The sequence below is a fragment of the Lutra lutra genome, chromosome 14, assembly GCF_902655055.1.
Source record: "Lutra lutra chromosome 14, mLutLut1.2, whole genome shotgun sequence".
Classification (NCBI taxonomy): domain Eukaryota; kingdom Metazoa; phylum Chordata; class Mammalia; order Carnivora; family Mustelidae; genus Lutra; species Lutra lutra.
In genome coordinates this window covers 87183053-87202634 of record NC_062291.1, presented here as the reverse complement: position 1 = coordinate 87202634, position 19582 = coordinate 87183053, and the positions used below count along the sequence as shown (strand labels likewise).

General features: G+C 57.4%; 1 protein-coding gene across 1 annotated transcript in view; it reads left to right on the top strand.

Moving 5' to 3' along the window:
• Positions 1–19582, top strand: part of LOC125085116 (transcription elongation regulator 1-like protein) — a 63877-nt gene that overhangs the window by 20437 nt on the left and 23858 nt on the right. Inside the window, exon 4 of the mRNA XM_047703305.1 lies at positions 5392–5461. Coding sequence (XP_047559261.1) covers positions 5392–5461 — 70 coding nt within the window. The remainder of the gene's footprint in view (positions 1–5391; positions 5462–19582) is intronic.

Here is a 19582-nt window from a genome sequence, read left to right as displayed (position 1 = left end):
AACTGTTTCATTTGCTGCCAGACAGTTAGGGCAGGAGGTATTTCTGGAGGATTAATTAGCGATTAGTGGGCAGAGTTGATGACCTCCAGCCTTCGGCAGGTGACATTTTTCCCTGGCTCTTCATCCATCGTGACTCATCAAATGATTTGACCCTGATGATTTTGAGAACCGGCTCCAGGGGAAATTGTTCTTGGTGTAGAATTTTGTTTTTCACATTTTGCTCAACTCCGAGTCATTACGGATTTGAATATATTAATACCTGTTTCTAGTCTGAAATAGGACAATTAAGCATTCCAGTTGATACCGGTTATTTTTCAAGAGGCAAATGAAGTAATTGAATTTTACCCAAGAGCGGCCGCATGCCGGGGCTCCAGGCTCTCGACGGGTGTCTGCGTGCAGGGGACACACGGCACGGTGTTGGGGGCGCTGATGCTGTGACAGCCTCGTGGAACAGGGTACAGAACTGCCAGATGTGCTAAGCCACTCATCACTCAACAGAGAAGGGAAAAGTCCCCTCTTCATTCTGTTAGCGTTGCTGAGGGACTCAGACAATGACCTGAATTATTTCCTAATTTTCTTGCGTGCATCCAGATTTTTTCTGGGTCTAGAAGCTCTGCTGTGGGTTCGGAGTAAATGCCCGCTGAGCTGAAGGGCACCGGGAAGCCCGGCCTGACCGGCATTCAGTCCCGCCTGCGAAGCGGGGAGGGGAGGGAGCTCTGCCGGGAAGGTGCGGCGTGGAGCCCGGTCACTCCCGCTCAGCTCAGCCTCATGAGGCAGGGCCCCGCGTGAACCACGTGATCACAGAATCCGTGGCTTCGCCCCACGCCTGTTTGCTGTGCCTCGCGAGTCCCGGTGGAGATGGCGAAGCCGTGTTTCCTGGCCGCCTGGTTTCTGCCGCTCCCGGCTCCTTGCCCCCGCCTCAGGGACAGCAGGACGGTGACCTCAGATCTTTCTGGCAACTCTCCTGCCTTCCTCCTCCCCTGGGAAGAAGGGTCTTTCTGATTACACCGGGCTCATCTGGGTGGCGCAGGTCACTCTCTGTCCCCAGGTCAGCTGCTTGCCGTCTCGATCCCTCTTCGCTGTAGAACCTGATATGTTCACAGGTGCAGTGACCGGCCACGGCCATCCTGGGGGCCATCATTCTGCAGCCCACCGGCTTTATACCCATTTATAGAAGAGGGAATTAAAGGAGATGGATTAATTAACTTGCCCAAGGTCCCATTTCTCTCCAGTGTGTGGGGGTGGGTCAGAGTCCGAATCTGAGGAGGGACAGCCTTACCGTGCTTCTCCTGAGCCATGAGCCTGTGGTAAGAACACGCTTCTGGAAGGCGTTTTGCTCCCTGTGCCTGACACACCCATGGTCAGGGGCGGGCAGCCTTGTCCTCTCAGCCACTTTGTCCCCAACCTGCCGCAGAGGTGGCATAGACATCACTTGGCCTCAGTTTCTCTGTAAACATTTATTCATTTATATTCAAGACAAGTGTGCATTGGTAATAATGTTCATTTTGCAAGTAGGACATAAAACCGTCCCTGGGAGTAAACACAGCTGTGGCTTGAGAGAGGCTGGCTTTCCCAAGCTGTATTTGCCCAGGGAGAGCACACAAGTCTCAGAGCCACAGTGGGACCAGGTGTCCAGGCTCAGCTGACAACATCCCTGGCGCCTGTCCGCAGCCCAAGGTTGGCATCACCTGTCCCAAGAATTGGGTTGAGGAGAGGCCCCCCCATGCAGAGTTCCCCCATCCCAGCTGTTTGGGCGGGCCCCTGACCTTCCCACGGGACCCGCATTCCATGCTCCACAACACCCATCAGCCCCTGGCCCATGCCGCCTCTTTGCACAGTGACTGGTGCAGGACCCTGGACCCAGCAACGAATGGAGACACACAGGCCATCCGTCCTGGAAGCCGCCTGCGGGGAGCTGATGTGCTCCAGCAGAAGCCACTAGGCAGCGGGGTTGGAAGGGGCCGGCCAGGTGCCTGGGCCCCGCGGGGACTCCACAATGCTCTGTGACACTCAGCCCTCCTCTGCTGCAGCCCAGTGGCCAGATGGCGGGCCCCTCCGGGTTTCAGATGTGCCACTGAGTGAGCGCCGATCCCGGGGCTGTGTCCCTTCTGTGCCTTTGGGCCACATGCCGCTGTGGGACAGGAGAGACTGGGAGAGCCTTTTCCAAGTGGTTTCTCCCAGAACCTAATGCTTCGAGCTGTCTGCTCTGCTGTGATCCAGGAGTGAGGGAGGATGGGGAGGGAGGAGGACAGCAGTTCCCTTCCAGATCAATCACCGTGTACTTGGAGGCTGGACTGACCAGCCCTGGGTGGGACCCCGGCCCCAACCACAAGCAGATGGCCCATGGGCAGTGACAGGAAGTGACAGCCATGTTGTGGGTCAGGAGGAGAGGCCGCAGTTGGGCAGAGCAATGTGAGTCCCCAGACCAGTGGCCAGGAGACTTACTGATGCAGGGTCACTCACGCTGTAGCCCAGGAGCCTGGGCAAGCTTTCAGTGAGCCTCGGGGGCAGGGGATCGCCGTCAGTGCAGCGTTTCTAGGTGAGCAGGCAGCTCGTCCCTCAGGGTGACTGACCCTGGGGTCCTGCTGGCCCCCTGACCTAGCGACCTCTCCTAAGGCTTCTGCCCCCTCTCTGGGCTGTGTAGAACTCTGCCCGGCTCTGCTCAGGCCTAACTCTCATTCTGCACTTTTTCACAGGTTGGTGATGACCTGCCACGAGTAAAGAACGCAAAGGCCGATTTGGGTGTCAGGGGGCTCCCAGCTAGTGGGGTCCGCGGAGTCACAGTGTGGGGTCTGGATCTACCCTGTGTGATTCCCTCACGTCCCCCAGTGCAGGCTGACGCCCCTCCTGTCTCTGCCACCTTCAGTGGGCCTGCCTGTGCAGGGAGGAGGGGGGAGGGAGCAGGGAGCAGTGGGGGGAGGAAGCAGGGAGCCGGGGGAGGGAGGAGGGAGGAGGTGTACGTAGCTCCCCAACCACAGTTCAGAGCCGGTAAACGGAGTGTGTGCTGTGTGCTGTGTGCTGTGGACTGTTCTAGCACGGTTTCCAGCCGGTCAGAAGTCGGGGTGCCCAGGTCTCAGGGGCCCAGCGCTGCCTCCAGGCTGTGAGAGTCCGAGTCCAGTTGGATTGTTGCCCTTGCGGTCCTGGCTGGGACGCGAGACTCGGAAGCACCCCTGCCGGCACAGGAGAGCACCCGGAAAAGCCCTGCTGCTTGGCCTCTCGTCCCAGTGCCCACGGCCGTGCCCCCGGGTCCGCTGCCCCAGCTCTCCCACCTCGGGCCGCTTCTGACCCAGCCGTGGGAGGAGAGGTTCCCGGGGGCGCTTGCCCAGCTAGGACAGCACCCCTGCCTTGCCCCTCTCTTTGCCAAGGGCAGCCAGAGTCTTGGGGGTCTTTCTGTCTTCTGCGCCTTGGAAGGAGCCAAGGTGCCTCTTCTTCCCACGGTCTCGGAAACATCACTCTCAGAGGTCGCGGCACAGGCAACTTTCACATGAGTGGCTCGTCTGCTGCAAGTGTCACGGGTTTGAGTGGCTCATCTGCTGCAAGTGTCACAGGTTTCAGCAAGCAGGGAGAGCGCGTCTGCAGGCGCTGGGTGGGGACATCCCGTCTGAGGCAGAGCCCGTGTGGGAGGCCAGCACGTGCAGGGCCAGAGGGACTGACATCCAGGCCTGGGGTCATAAGTGCAGGGCTGCAGTGGGCCTGGAGGCTGGGGCAGGGAACGGTGGGCATGAGGGTGGCCCCAGGCTCAAAGTGCAGGGCTGGGCTGAGGCAGAGAGGCCAGGAGGGGAGAGCTGGGCTGAGCAGGGAGGTGAGCCTGCCTCCTGGGCTTTGGGGTCAGAAGCTGAGAAGGGACTGATGCTGGCGTCCCAGAGGGGCCCCGTGGGAAGAGTGTGTGGAGAGTCAAGAAGGTGAACTTGGCCCCAAGTGAGCTCATTTCTCACAGAGGCTCTTTCCTGTGGTTCTCAGTGAGGAGGGGGCTTCTGTCCCCTGGAGGGGCGTTTAGCAATGTCTGGAGACAGTTTTGGGGGTCACACCCGGGACCTGTCCCCGCTGATCCTGGCACCTGCCGAGCATCCTCTCTCCAGCTCACAGGACGGCCCGGGTGTTGCTGGTGCGTGAGGCGTCCTGAAGGTGCCACTAAGGTGTGGACACCAGCGTTCCCGGAGCTGACGTCCCGAATGCCCGCCCCTCCCCCAAGCACGCACACCTGTCCCACAGGGAGCCCCACTCCACTCCAAGCTCATGTGCGCAGGGTCCCTGTCCATGAGGCCCTTCCTGGGCCAGCATCTTCCAGAGTGGGACACTCCTGGGGCCAGTTCTCAGTCCCGTTCGTGTCCCCCTGCATCCCAGGATGGTGGAGTACACACGGCGTGGCATGGGTGCTCATGGGTGAGAGGGGCCCCAGAACCGGGATGAGGGGTGGACTGGGACAGACGCAGGCTTCCAGAGCCTGACTCTCTCCTTCTGCGGCCAGCCCCATGCTGAACACTGGAAGCAAACTAAGAATGGACGGGATTGAAGGCTTCACTGGGTTCCAAACACGGCGCTCTCTGAGGCGGTGGGCAGTGTTGTCCTGGTGGGGCCTCTTCAGGAAGGTGGGGCCGAGGGAGCTGGTGGTCCGGGGGACGTGGGGACCTGGAAATGCCCTGCAGAGCCCAGTCCCCCGCACCTCTGCATGCCAGGGACGGGAGCATGGGGCAGTGGTCCCCTGGGCGTGATGGATGCAGAGCAAGAAGCGGGTTCGAAAGCAGTGTGTTGGGGGTGGGTATGTGGACCCATCCGTGTGTCAGGACTGAAGTAGTAACGTTCCAGAGCCAGGTTGAGCCTCGCGTTTCCTCTCCCTTTTGGAGACAAATATGAAATGCTGAAGCCCCTTTTTATTTTCCATTTCAAATCTCATCAAATATTTATCAGACCAGTCTCCTCAGGATGTATATAGGGGACCTGTCGTCAAAATCAGTTTGGGTTCTGGAAGTAGACACGTGGTCCGGAGTGAAGTCCATGCCATGTGCAGGGGAGGGGAAGGCGGCAGACAGAGGGAGGGACAGGGTCTTGGTCCGCTTGTGAGCACATGAGGGCACATGTGACATAGAAGGTCTCTGCCAGGGCCTGCATCCCCAGGTGCCCGCGGAGGGGCTGGGAGATGCCCACTGCCGATTCTCTGTCCCCTGGCTTTGCTGGACGATCAGGTGGCTTCTATAGGCCTCCCCTGCTCAGAAGGGCAGCCGCTTGCTCTTCTGCCGGAGCGTACAAGGGTGCCCCGAGAAGCTGCTGACAGGACTTGGTCTTGGTGACCCTCGTTCCCAGATGACTCTGTTTGAAAGGGAGCGCGTCTTGGTGGTTTGCCAGAGTGATGGGCGCAGACGCTCCAACCTCGTTAACCTGATTTTCTTCCAGCCGACCACAGCGATGGGTCTCAGTCTGAGGACGGCAGGGGAGACCGGAACCTGAGGACCAAGAGGAACCGGTAGGTGATAAGGCCTTGGGCTCCCACGTCTTTCTGTCGCAGGCAGCATAGAAAAAAAAAAAAGGATCATTTTGACTTTCATGACTGAGCAAAGAGCAGATTTAACCAGTAAGCAGAGGGTGGGAGGGTCTCAGGTTCTGTTTCAGTGACGGCTCTGGGTGCCCCGTGCCTTAGTGGGCAGGAGTCATGGTGGCTCTAGGCACCGAGGACACTGGACAGCGTCTGGCCTGCACCAGCCCTCCCCAGGGCCCATGTGCCCTGTCTGGCCTGGCCTCTGAGCCCTGAAGACACGCACGGAGCCCGCAGGGTGCCTCAGGTGCCGTGTGTTGGGTGAGGGCGTGGGTTTGCGTGTCCTGCAGATCTTGGGTCGGACTCGGGTGCCTTCTGCTCACTTGGTGATGTCGGACAAAGTCGTTCACCCCGACCTCAGGTTTCCGGTGTGCACGAGGTTGCCAGGAGCTCCCAGTGGCAGCCTGAGGTGATAGGTGAAAGCGGAAGGGGTGTCGTGTGACTGCGGGCACACTCTGTGCATGCCCAGCCTCCACGCGTGTCACCCTCTGGCTGTGGCGGCAGCACCCGTGGCCCGGACACCTGCTGTCAGCCCCTCCCGCAGGCCCCGGTCTGTGGCTCCTTTCCTCCTGAGTCCCACACAAAGGGGTGAAATTCAGTGTCTGTGTGTCTCCCGGGAAGGCGGCTGAAGGCATGGCAGGGTTGCTGGGCCACTGCCTCTGGCAGGGAAGCTGGGGGATCTAAAAGGCCACCTATGAAAAGAGAGTCATGGGCCACTTCTGAGTTCAGGGGGTGCCCGCTGTCCGGCCAGAGCCTGGCCTTCCCCATAGCCCAGCAGGCACATGCAGCCACGACCTACAGCCCCCGTATCGGTCCTCTCACAGGTGGCCTAGGCCTGTAGCAGGGGCGACGTGCCTGTGTCAGGGGCGTCAGTGCTCTGGGTGTGTGGGCATCTGGGGGACACGGTCGGTTAAGCGTCCAACTTGGTTTCGGCTCAGGTTGTGATCCCAGGGTCATGATCTCAGGTCGTGATCTCAGGGCATGATCTCAGGGTCATGAACGCAAGTCATGATCTCGGGTCATGATCTCAGGGTCACAATCTCAGGGTTGTGAACTCAGGTGATGATCTCAGGTCATGATCTCTGGATCGTGATCTCCGGGTCGCGATCTCAGGGTCGTGATCTCAGGTCATGATCTCAAGGTCCTGATGAGATCGAGTCCTGGTTGGGCTCCACACTCAGCGCGAGTTTGCTTGAGACTCTCCTTCCACCTCTGCCCCTCCCCTGGCTCACACACATGCGCGCTCTCCCAATTAAATAAATAAATCCTTAAAAAAAAAAAAAGTGCCTTAGAACCCCGAGCCCATCCAGGAGGCAGGAGTTGCCAGAGCCCAGACCCCTCTGCTCAGTAGAACAGAGCCTCCCACCGAAAGTCAGTCCACGGCAGGCGCAGCACAAGGACGGCCGCCACGACGGGCCGCAGGCAGGTGGTGGGCCGGCAGGCTGTGCGGTGTGGAGGGCTGTGGGGACGGTGTCGGCCAGGATTCCAGCACCAACTTGTAAAAACTGTGTTTGCCTAAACAGCATCACAAATGGAAAATGGTATCGTCGTAAAGAACAACCACCCTGTGTATGTGAGGAAAACGAACCTCACATCATTGATTTATGACGATTTCTGGTTAAAACTACTGTGCGGTCATCATTTTTACGCCCTTGATTATTCTTTGTGTTTTTTTGTTTGTTTGTTTGTTTGTTTGTTTTGTTTTTAAGTTTTTTAAGGGTCTTATTTTTCAGTCATCTCTCTGCCCAACATGGGGCTCCGGCTCACCAGGCCGAGGTCAGGAGTGGCGCGCCCCACCGACTCGGCCCCCCAGCACCTCATGTCCCCGATGATTCTTTAAGTCTATGCTGTATAAAATTTTAAAAATACAGCTTCAGTATTATTTCTACCAAAAAATTGTTTCTTAGAAGAAGGGACACCTGCCCACAGGAAGAGAGGAGAATCCATCCCAGCCTCCTCAGCCCTCACGGGAGCCTCCTGGCAGCAGATGGCAGGGGCGAGGGAGGGAGAGAGCTGGCAGCGGGCGGTGGGCCCTGGCACCTGACTGCAGTCAGGCCGGGACTCTCCTCTGTGGCGGGCGGACGGGGTAGGAGGCACCAACCTGCAGCACTCTCCATGACCAGCTTCAGGCCCCTTCATTTCGGTGCCATTGGGCCTTTCCCTGCCACGCACCCCTCCAAAAATCATTCCTCTGACCACCGCTTGGGTATATTGCAATTTTAACGGATAACAAACAGACACCACAGAACTTTCCAGAAACAATTCCAGGATGGGTGAGCACTGTTGGCCCCTAGACAGGGGAGCTATCCCGGTGCAGGGAGGGGGGGGTCTCCTACCTGGGGCGACAGGGACCCACACTGCAGTTGCCTGGGCACGAAGTTCCCTGTGGTGCGGGAGTGAGCACCCCCCGCCGTGTCCCACCTTCTCCTTGGAAAGTCACCTTGGGCATCAAAGGACACTTGCATGTGCCCAGAGTTTGGATGTTGAGTGCTTCGATGGGCCAAGGGCTCTGGGAAAGGGAGTGAAGTATCATGTCTTTATGTCCAACCACGGGTATCGGCCATGCCGGTCTCCATCCGTCTGGTTAAATTCACGTAGACTGTTGGGAACAAGACGCCCTTCCCAAGGCACCGGGTGTTGGGAACTCCAGCCTCTGGGTGACGACATGGAGCTCACGAGGGAGGAGTCGGAGTGGCTGGGCCATCTGTCTACACAGCCTGCTTTCTCTCACTCTCCCGAGGGTCTGGCCTTGAATTCTGATCAGTTGGCATTTAAGAAACGTCAGAACATTAATTTTGCTGTTAATCATCCGAGGGCTGTCTGGACCCGACCCCGAGGACTCTGACCTCCCTGCTCTCCACCCGTGCGTCCGTCCCAAGCTGCAGGTTCCGCCCTCCGGGTAGCTCTGCTCTCCCCGGATCCCAGGAAGAAATGTCCCCTCTGCGTGGGGACGCAGATGGACTGGGGACCTAGAACGCTCCACCGGCCGCTCCTTCATCTCGGAGCCGTTCGCATCGACCACCTGTTGTGTTTGCCCCGCAGGCTCTCCCCGGCCGTGTCTGCGTGTCCCTCGCTCAGAGGTGATTGCCCCAGGTGGTCACCCCACCTGCACCAGCCCCGCATGTCTGTCTGTCTTCAAGAAGGTTGTTGTCCATCTGTTCAGGCTTTTGCAAGCCCCTGACAGCCTCTGTGTGTTTCTGGTATGCGGGTTCTGGTGCATAGAGTACTATACAGTAGGAGAACAGGCCTCCAGAGGATGGGCTGAAGTACGTCCCTGAGGGCCCACCTGTCTGCATAAATAACAGAATTGCCTCCTCATCCAGAAGCTGCCCCGTCTTCCCACTCTGTCCCCCTCACTGGCAGCCACATGGGAGAAGAAAGGGAAGAAGCCACATGCTCGCTCCAGATGTAGCCTCCTGCTCCTGCGTCCCTCTGGAACCCTCGCCCGACTCCCATCCGCTGTGCACACCCTTCTGCGATGGGGTTCCATCAGCTGATCGGTCGCTCAGGCCTGAGTGACGCTTTCCCCGAAATTCCCTGGGAAGACAATACGTCATGAGGACAAGCTTTCGCATTACTAAAACGTTTAAACGAGCAGGTGAGTGCCTCTCAAGTAGCTGGTTGTTGACTGTCTGGTGGACCGCGGTCCTGATACACTGTCCTCCATCCTCCCTGGGAGCGGAAAATCGATGGTGTCATCCTGTGCTTCCTTGGCGTCCGCAGGAGCTGTGGCGTTCTGATGCGTGGTCTTGTCTTAGTTCAGACCTGCTTCCCCAACGGGCCGTCTGTTTTAAGGACTTAGGACTTACTTCAAATAACTGAACTGAACTATTATAGGGAGTCAGCAAAAGGGAGGCATTTAGTCGAAAATTCAGAAGGAAATGATCTGCGAAACACATCAGAGAAGAAGTTGTCCACGACGCGTGTGGCCTCCAGCCTTTCCAGGAGGCGCCCGTCTTCGCCAGTGGATAGGCTGGGAGATGCCTTCTATGGAATGGCACCCTGGAGCGGGGCAGGGGGGCCTGGCTCCTTCAGGGATGACGGGCCCCATGGCCTTAGCATAGATTCCTTGTCCTGTGGGTGACCAAAACAATCTCTTGGCTTGGAAAAGTGTTTGTTTCTAAGTTTGTAGGTTTTGTAGTTGGTGAGTTTGGGGGACCCTTTGGATACAAGTGTGAAAGTTGACCTTACCCCATGAAGCTGTCATGTCACGTGGAGTGTTTCCTTGGGGTCGGACGCAGTGTGAGCTGGAGGTGACCAGAGCGTAGAATCAGCAGAAAGTACCTTGTCCTTGGTCTACTTGCTCCAAATATGGCCTGAGTATTCTTCTCCTGGCAAACCACGGGGGCCAAGGCACACTCCAAGCAGGTCCTCTGGACAAGGCTGGGTCACGGGGTTGAGACCTGCCCCCTGACAGTTCCACACCCCACGTTGGGGCACCTAGGGTTGGGAGAATCCATCTAGACCAAAAAACAACACTATCGTCCAAAAGACAAAAAAAAACTTATTTAAAGTCTGGGGGTTGTGAGGGCACTGTCCTTGGGACTGCCCCCAGGTTGAGCCACATCCAGGAGAACCAGCTGCGGAGGGTAGAGGGAAACACTCGTACTGTGGTCAGGAAGCTGCTGGTCGCAAAGGCAAGCGACGGCCAGTGAGTGTGGGCAGCAGAGGGCAACACGCCGTGGAGACAAGGGGGAGCAAGCTGTGTTCACGTCCACACACAGGGTTTCTAGGATCCCAGAAAAATTAGCTGCTGAGAAAGTAAGAGTGTTACTTCTTTGAAATGCTCTAGAATAAGGCTGGAAGATAGGCAGACTTTAAAATACACTTGCTGGGACACCTGGGTGGCTCAGTTGGTTAAGCAGCTGCCTTCGGCTCAGGTCATGATCCCAGCATCCTGGGATCGAGTCCCACATCGGGCTCCTTGCTTGGCGGGGAGCCTGCTTCTCCCTCTGCCTCTGCCTGCCATTCTGTCTGCCTGTGCTTGCTCTCTCTCCCTCTCTCTCTGACAAATAAAAAAAAAAAAAAATCTTTAAAATACACTTGCTACCAGAGTATGTCTTTAGTTGACCCTATAGAGTGAGAATGATCTGCATTCCGGGAGCAGTGTGGGAGCCTCGCCCCCTCCGGGGACTTCCTAATACGGCACGGCGCATGGCCCCTTGGCTGTGCGTGGTGAACCAGTCGTTGACACCCACTTGCTTTCTAAGTTGTTCTTCATGCACAGCTCCTGAGTCGGGTTGGTCAGTGGTTCTGTGAAGAGACCTGTTGGCTTTGTGAACGGTACTGAGTCTGTGCCCCAGGTCATCAGGGCCGCCTATGCCGCTGACCTGGTCATAGCCGCCTTGGGGATGGCGTGTGCAAGCCTTGGTTATGACGGGATTTCAGTTTGCCGTTTTAACCGAAACTGCCATTTATTTGCTGTCCAGAAAGAATTATAAACATATGTATTTCTGAAAGGGGAAACCAGATGTCGGCATTCACAGTGAGCCCCGGGAGCATGCTGGATTGCCCACAGATGCGTGGCTGCTGCCCCTGGCCTTTTCGGGGGGAGGCAGAGTTATCTAGGCAGCGTCCACACTGCCAGCCCTCACTCGGAAGTGCACCCGAAATCCAGCCAGTGGGGGCCAGTCCGGGTCGGCTGCAGGCCTCCACCCCTAGAGTTCCCTCGCTGGTCCTTCATCAAGCCTCTCAGCTGACCTGCCTTCCTGGATCTCTGCTCCTGCAAGGATCTTGTCACACGAGCATCATCTCTGACTGTCACACAGTGGGGGCCCAAGAGAGCTGGCGGGGGATCCCCGGGGACCGTGCGTGCTGGCAGTGGGCACGTGAACTCTGAGATGAGGCCGTGGTGTCTTCCCTCGTGTGGGAGGAGGGCCTGTTGTGGAATCTTCTTCCACGAGGGACCCCTTCATGCTGCCAGAAGCCCACACACGGTGTGAGCAGGGGGCGCTGGGGCTTTCCCAGCCTCCCAGGACCTCCAGCAGGATGCCCAAACATAGGCCAGGAGGGCACACTCCCACGTGGAAAGAGAAGCTAGGTTAGCTAGCTCGCTAATCCAGCAAATGCTAAGCACCTGCTGTATGCAGTGCTGTGTGCCCAGGCCCTGCCATGTGGTCTAGGCCGTCCACTTCTGGGAGCTTCCCGTGGCTCCATCTCTCTGATGGACTGGAAGCTTTCAGGGACAGCGTGAGCCCCACATCCCCTGCCAGGACACGTGGGCCTTCCATGAAAGGCCGGGGCCCTGGGAAGGCAGAGCGGACAGAGGAACAAACATGGGGCCATGTCCCCAGATCATAACCTGTCCTCAGCTCTACCCATGGACCAACGTCTCTTCCGGGCACACGTTGAGTGAACATCAGCTGACGTCCACCATGTGGGGTGCTGGAGACACAGGGCCAGGTGGATGTCATCTCCTGTCTCTGGCAGCTCTGGCCCAGCAGGGAGTGCTAGCATCCTAGACTGGCCATGCAGGTCTGTTCCTCTTTGGCTTGGGGGGCGCCCTGGGGCAGATCCCTGGAGGGATATGTCTCCATCCCTGTCACATGTCCCTTGTGTCATCACGGCTCTCAGCGCTGGACCCCAGAACTTGCAGTCGTGGTCTCTGCTGAAGAGCCCCAGCGGACGTTGAACATGACTGAGCTGCAGCCCTTCCCCTCGCACGGGGACCCTCTGCTGCCACACCGGGCCAGGCACAGTGACCGGGTCCAGGCCCTCCGTGGACATCTGGCTGTGCCTGGGCTCTCTGCATCATTTGATCTGAGTACCTGTCCTGCAGGGGAGGGACCGGTGTCGGCAGCCACACAGCCCCAGCCATGCTGGAACTGAGGCCCGTCTGTGGCCCTTCCATGAGAACGCGGCCTGCGGATTCCCTGCGATGCTGTGTGGACGTTGGGCAGTCAGGGAGGCGATGCATCAGTTGAGTCTTAAATAAGAGCATTTTTTAAAAAAACCTTATTTATTTATTTGAGACGGAGAGCACAAGCAGGGGGAGCAGCAGGCGGATGGAGAGGGAGAAGCAGACTCCCCACTGAGCAGAGAACCTGATGTGGGGATCAATCCCAGGACCTTGAGATCATCACCTAAGCCGAAGTTAAACGCTTCGCTGACAGAGCCCACAGGATCCCCTTAAACAAGATACATTGGGCGGGTTTCCCCCAGGAAGTAGAAGAAGAACCCACCAAGAGGGGCTGGAGATGTGTCCTCTCTCCCTCCAGCACCCAGTCTCCCGGGCCAGGACAGGCCAAGGGAAGGTAGGTGCCCATCCTACCCAGGCCGCCGGGGCGTGGCCCCCTGTGCTGGCGGGGATCCGGGACTGAACTCTCCCTGGAAGTCCTCTTTGACTTGAGAAGACAGTTTCAATTTCCACCTTGTCTTCAAGCATCTGACTTAAGAGTTCTTCCTTTTAAATGGAATCCGGGGCATTTCCTCGCCCAGACCCGTCTCCATCCCACTGACCGTGGCAGAGAAGGGTGGCGGCTGCTGTTGGTCCCACAGGACTGAGCCACTGATGGTCTGAAACCAGCTAACGGGCAGTTCCAGTTCAGATTTCGGAAATCCCTGCAGCTTTTGGAGTGAAACACATCCTCAGAGTTGCCAGATGCTGGGCGGGGGAGCCCGAGGGCGCGTGAGGGGACCAGCGTGTGGTGTCTTGCACGAGGACACTCGCCAGTGAACACCACCTGCTTCCTTTCCAGAAAGTGGCCCTCCTCCTGCAGCCTCCCCGTCGGGTCACGTCCACCTTACCCGCGGCGTGGTGACAGCCCAAGTTTGGATGGTGTCACTGTGGGCATGCAGAGACACGGCCAAGTGCTGGGCTCCCTCTGCGGTGACCTGCCTCCCTCTGCGTGAGCTGGTTAGCGAGCGTCTTGGCTCCTCGGTCAGCCAGCGTCTTGGCTCCTCGGTCAGCCCTTGGAATATAAATGTGTGAAAACCAAGGCAGCTTTTTCTCTTGTTGCCATGAGAAAGCACGTGTTTGCCGCGGGCTTGGGATAATGAGCTGGTTAGCGAGGCAACATTGGATATGACTGTCACAGGAGCGCTCAGCTAGGAACACAGGGAGGGGCAGTGGGAGCAGTGGCCGCGATGGTGGCACTCTGGGACATGGAGCACATCCTGTCCTGAAAACGCTGGTGTGTGACGAGGGGCGGGTGTTGGGACAGGGTGAAGCTGAAGACAAGGGCTGTGTGCGGGGGAAGAGCAGGGGGGCTCGACTCAGAGGGCCTGGAGCAGTGATTCCTGGTGAAGCCGAGAGGTCGGAGTGGGGGGGGACCCCCAGACCACCACAGCAGAAGGCCCAACACCGTGAGAATGACCCACGTCCCCACTCAACTCACAATGTCATAGCACACCGGTTTTCAGGTTTAGTGTGACAACGTCCAGAACAGACTATGGGCAGGATGTTCACTCCCTCGGGCACCTTTGGGCTCAGCCACTGCCTCCTGCCAGCCCTGCACATGCCTGGTCCCGCCACCCCATTCTGACTATTTTGGAACAAACCCCAGATCTCCTATAAACCCCACGTGTCCATATTTCAGGATGCATGACTAACAGAAGATTTTTAAAAGATCATCGTTATCCCACCTGAGAACAAGCAGCAAACAGTTGTTCCTGGACGTGAGCTCATCGGCCCCGATGTCCCCGACGCCCCCGTTCGCTCTGTTTGAGTTTCTCTTGCGACTCTGTTTTCTGGACCCGGATCCCCATCAGCTCTGTGCTCCGCATCCTGCTGGTCTCCTTCCTGAGTCTGTTAACGGGCACTTCTCTCCTGGCCCAGCCTCGTTTTCTTCATTTGCTTTGAAAGAAATCGGCATCTTCCCCCTCACGGAAGCCTCCCTCCCCAGCCCGTGTCTCTACGCCCCCAGCCACCGCGAGCTCCTAGCCCTGCAGCTTCTGTGCCCTCAACGCCCGCCCGGGTTTGGTCGGCGCTGAAAGAGAGAACCTCGAAGCAGCCCTGAGCTCCTTCTGTCGGGCGGCCCCGCGGCTCGGGTCACCTGCCTTCCTGGGATGTGCACAGGTGATGGACGTGGGACTGGCATTTCCTCCAGGGTCATTTGCACCCGGGAGCTTGAGCCCTTTACAGGACACAACGTTCTCCTCAACTCTTTGGTTCCCCAGAGTTGGAACTCAGGTGGAAAACACGGGGTGCAGGCTTGATTCCCTCCCTTCAAAACTCGCTTTCCCGACATCATGTGGGTTCGCCGGCAGCCCCCACGGGGATGGACGCGCGGTGAACTCCCAGAGGGAAGCAGAGTTGGTGGTGTGGTCTGCTTCAGTCACTGCGTCTGTCCTGCAGGAGTCGGAGTGTGTGTCTCCATCGTGGGGACTCGGACTGCCCCGGGTCTGACAGGCTCTTCACGAAGTGGCTGAACATCTGTTCCCTACGAGGAGATGCCTCCTGAGCTCCGCAGTACCTGTTTCCTTCCACGCCGTGCGCCTCATTGCCGGCTTCTCCGGGTCCACGGAGGCCTCTGTCTTTCCGCCCCCCCTTGGCTTCCACATCCTTTTTGTCTCTTTCCCAGTTTCTTTTGGTTTTTCCTCTCCTTCTTAGCTGTTTCGCTGCCGGGCGTCATCTGCGGTGTTTATTCTGCTCACGTCTGTGCACCTTCGGGTGCGTCCTTCAGTTCTTTAAAACTTTCCTCCCTTTCGTTTCTAATTTCTTGCATCATTCAGATGCTTTTTAGATGTTCACTTGGTCCAACATCCTCTTTCCCCCCTAAGTTGTCTATCCTGATACACGCCATGGTTTTATAGCTTCTATTGTGTCCTTTGAAACATTGTGTCCTTCCGAGTAGCAGGGTGGTGTTTCCGTCGGAGTCCCGGCTGCCGCGTGGCCCGAGTCCCAGCTGCCGCGTGGCCCGCGTCCCGGCTGCCCGTGGTCTTCCCCTGCTGTGGGGCCTTTGCTCTGCGCGTCACTGTTCTCCGGCTCATCGGTATGGGACCGGACAACGACCTTTTCCTGCAGCTCAGGCTGAGATGAGCTGATGACGAGAAGGCGGCTGGAGACGGTGTTCTTGGTCACTAGGCTCTGGAACTCCCTCTCCTTGTGGCAAAGTGGGAACGTGCCCTGCGTTTGGCGCCTGTCTGCGCTGCCCCTCACCCTCGCCCGTGCCTGTCCTTCCCTTTCTGGGGCATGTCTGTGTGATCCCATAGGCTCACACCAGTTCCTCTTGGCATTTTTGTCCGAGTTTTGTCCTTGAGGGACCCTTAGTTACCAGGCCCGGCCGCCTCTCCCTTCCAAGCTCCGGGCCACAATGGCTCCCCTGAGATTAGAGCCCAGAAGACCCCTCTGGCGTCAGCAGCCCCCGCCCCTCCGTCAGCCTGCTCCAAGGCCACGGCCTGAGGCTGCCTCTCAACCTGGGGCATCTCAAGCTCGCTGGGCCCAAGGTCTTGGGAGGTGCCTCCTGGGGGTGCCGACCCCCGAGGGCTCACTGGTGCCTGGGCTCTGGCTGTGCCTGATGGTATGAATTCCTGGGGATGCGTCACCCTGTAGCTTGTGAAGACGTTGCCTGTGGGTTTCCCTTCTGTATCCTAATAGCCCAGCCGGTCTGCTTCAGCGTGAAAATTGGGGGAGACTAAGAACTTCCCTCCGCCTTTGCTTCTTGGGTCAGGAGGTCGGTTTTTGCTTCAAATCCTCGAAAGCCTGAGAGGCCTGGGCCCCGAGGTGCACGTGACAGCACTGACACTTGCCCTCCAGCCTTCCCCCGTGTTTCATTGATGCTGTTGCAACGCAAGTGACCCAGCAGCCTCTCTGAGACACACCCACATCCCCCAAGCCAAGGATATGCCCTGGGTGTCTCCTCAAGCCTGCATGTGCTCAGGATGGGGGTGGGGGCACCTGACGAACAAAAGGAGGCCCCCCACCTCGACAAACAAGGAGACCCCGATGCCATGGGACCAGGCCTGGGTCCCTTGTGCTGCTGTCATGTGAGAACACGTCCTGGAGTCTGAGAACACCTGTGCTTCCCCATGAGGAGACAGCACAGCGTCCCCCACTGTGCTTGAGGGCCCCCAACTGCTGGGAAATCCTTCCGACTTCACCAAGACAAGCCCTGCCGACAGGACAGCCTGGCACCTATGAGCTGTGTCATAAGGAGGGTGTGCGGGTCAGCCCTGCCCTCGGACAATGAAGCTGACCTGTGCTGGAGACCAGAGGGTCTGAGCTCAGTGCCACCCGGGGTAGGCCATCGGCCACTAACAACAAACGCCCGCCAGCAGGTGGGATGGACGGGAGCACGGGAGGAACCATGGCCTTCAGACGCAGGGCGGCCCTTGAGCTGACAAATAAAGGTGCAGCCAGAACGGCCTTCAGTCCCTCCAACGGCCCTTGCCGGCAAGGCCATCAGCGTGGTGGAGGTCCTGGGCCCTGGGATGTAACTGACACGCTATAACCGTGAGCACAGAAAGGGACAGATGACTGTGATCGCAGCACCATGGAGACATCTGCAGGGCTCAGCAGAGCGGGGTACCTTCAGGGATCCCCAGGCCCTTTCTGGAAAGGTTTCATCAGGACCAGCAGAAGGTGGGGTCAGGGCAAAACTCCAGAAGTGAGAGCTGGGTGGGCAGGCAGGCAGAGGTTTGCCAGGCGGCCAGTCGTCCTTAAGACCATAGGGGAGAAGTGAGGTCCCGGGATGGATACCCCAGGCTGGAGCCCAAATCCTCCTTCTCCAGGAAGACCTGTGTCCCTGGCCATCCTAGAGTCTTCCCTCTGCATGCAGGCAGCGGTCGCTACAGCCCATGCTCCCGCGCTCCTTGCTTCTTCCCGGATCCAGGATCTTGCCCATGGCTGTGTTCCTTCCTAGGGAGGCATCCTGTTCGATGCCACCATTGACATTGAATCCCAACCAGGGCCCCTGCACCCCAATCCTACCGAGGAACCCAGAGCCCACCCTGAGTGATGTGCCAGTCTCCAACAGTGTCCAAAGGCAGCTCCAACAGAGCAGTGTCGGGGCTAAAAACTACAGAACACAGATCTTCCAAAGGTTGCCTTGTCTGAAGGCCATTTGTCTCAACCACATGACAGAATGTCTGAGGCCCCACAAGGCAAACATTCACAGAGACTTTGATTCCTGCAGAATTTCATACTGTGTCTAACACTGGAGTTACAGCCTGGCAGTATTTTGATGATAAATTCCCAGCTTTTTTTTGCCAGGAGAAAGAGCAAGTTCTCCCCATCCATTAAGTCAAAGAAAAGGTGAGACTTCACCCAGCCAAACAAAGGGCTGGATCTCGGTGTTGGAAGGTTTGGTGTGGATGGTCAGAGGCTGCAAGAGACAATGAGAATGAAGAATCATCATTACCCTCATCACATCACCAACATTATCACCACTGTCATCACCAAAATTGTAATCATCATCACCACCATCATCACCATCACCGTCAATACCACCATCATCAACACCATCATCATCACTAGCACCACCATCACCACCGTCACCACCATCATCACCATCATCACCACCACCACCATCACCACCACCATCATCATATCATCACTATTAACACCATCATCATCATCACTAACACCACCATCATCACCATCACCATCATCACCATCATTGTCAACACCATCATCACCGTCCTCACCATCACCATCGTCATCACCATCACCATCGTCATCACCATCACCACCACCACCATCATCACCACCATCACCACCATCACCATCACCAGTACCACCACCGTCACCACCATCATCATTGCCATTATCATTACCATCACCATCATCACTATTGTGTCACCATCATCACCACCATTATCACCATCATCACCACTACCAACAGCACTATCATCACCAGTCCTATTTACAGACCAGCCATTGTGCTAGTACTTTACATACATCATCTCAGTTTTCCCATCTGTAAAATGAGGATGATAACCATGGCTACCCTACAGGGCTGTGATAAGGATCGAATGAGGGCATGTAGGCAAAGCAGGAGGACAGGGTTTTACATACAGAATGTCAGCAAATATCAGGTGCTCATATTACTTCATTTAATTCTTACAAAAAATCTTAAGTGGCAAGTGTTATAATTTAAACTTTACAAATGAAAAAAATCAGTGAAATGAGATTTTCCTGAAAATACAGTACATTTGTGTGAAAGTCAAAGTTCAAAGATAAGTCTATTGATATCAAACAATTCATGCCCAGCACTCTGCCTCCTGCATCATCCCTACAATGTGGCTCTCCCCCTTCTTCCCCTTTCCCCTCCCCCTCCCTTTGTTCTTCTCTCCTTCCTCACCCTCCTCCTCCTCTTCCTTCCTCTTCCGGTCATGAGGATAGGGATTATGGAGCCAGAGGAGGCTAATGGAAATCCAGAAGACAGTTATGCGAGCCCTGAAGGGGTTCCAGGTACGCTTAGGTCCCGAAGGGTCGCTCTTGGCAACTCTACGCCACACAGCAGTGGGTGCCAAGCCACGTACCTTCACAGAACGGCCGTGCTTCAGGATCACAAAAACGCGCGTCCGGCCCTCCCGCTGCAGGAGCCCCGCACTCGGCACATGGAGGAAAGCAGCGCAGTCACGCAGGGTGGGCTGTGTCCCGCCGGGGCAGCGGCCGGGTGACCAGCGGAGCCAAGCCAGCTGCGAGTGGGCAAGGGGCAGGACGAGCAGGCGTGAAGAGGAAGCGTCACGGGGAAGGCACAGAGGCGAGGGAGCGTGAAGACGGGGCCGGCGGACCAGGTTGGCGGGATGAGGACCCGAGGAAGGATCTGGCTCGTCTTGCAGGATGATCTGGCGGGGCTGCAGTGAGAAGAAATTAGGGAAGGTTGTCAGCCGGGGGCCATCAGCACAGGGACGTGGCCTGGACTGCGGGGCATGCTGCCCTGTGGTGATGCTGTCGAGAGGCTCTCGGGAGACCCCGGTGCGGGCTGTGGGCAACCTGAGACACGTCCTGGAGACACTGAGACTTCTCTGCACAGACCGGTGTGGATGTTCTAGAAAAAAGCCCATGACCCAGGGGTTTGGTCAGTCTGGGGAGCGTGAGGCTGGTGCCATGCTTCCTGGATTGGGCTGGACGTGCCATCCCCACAGTGCACACCCAGGAAGCCTCAG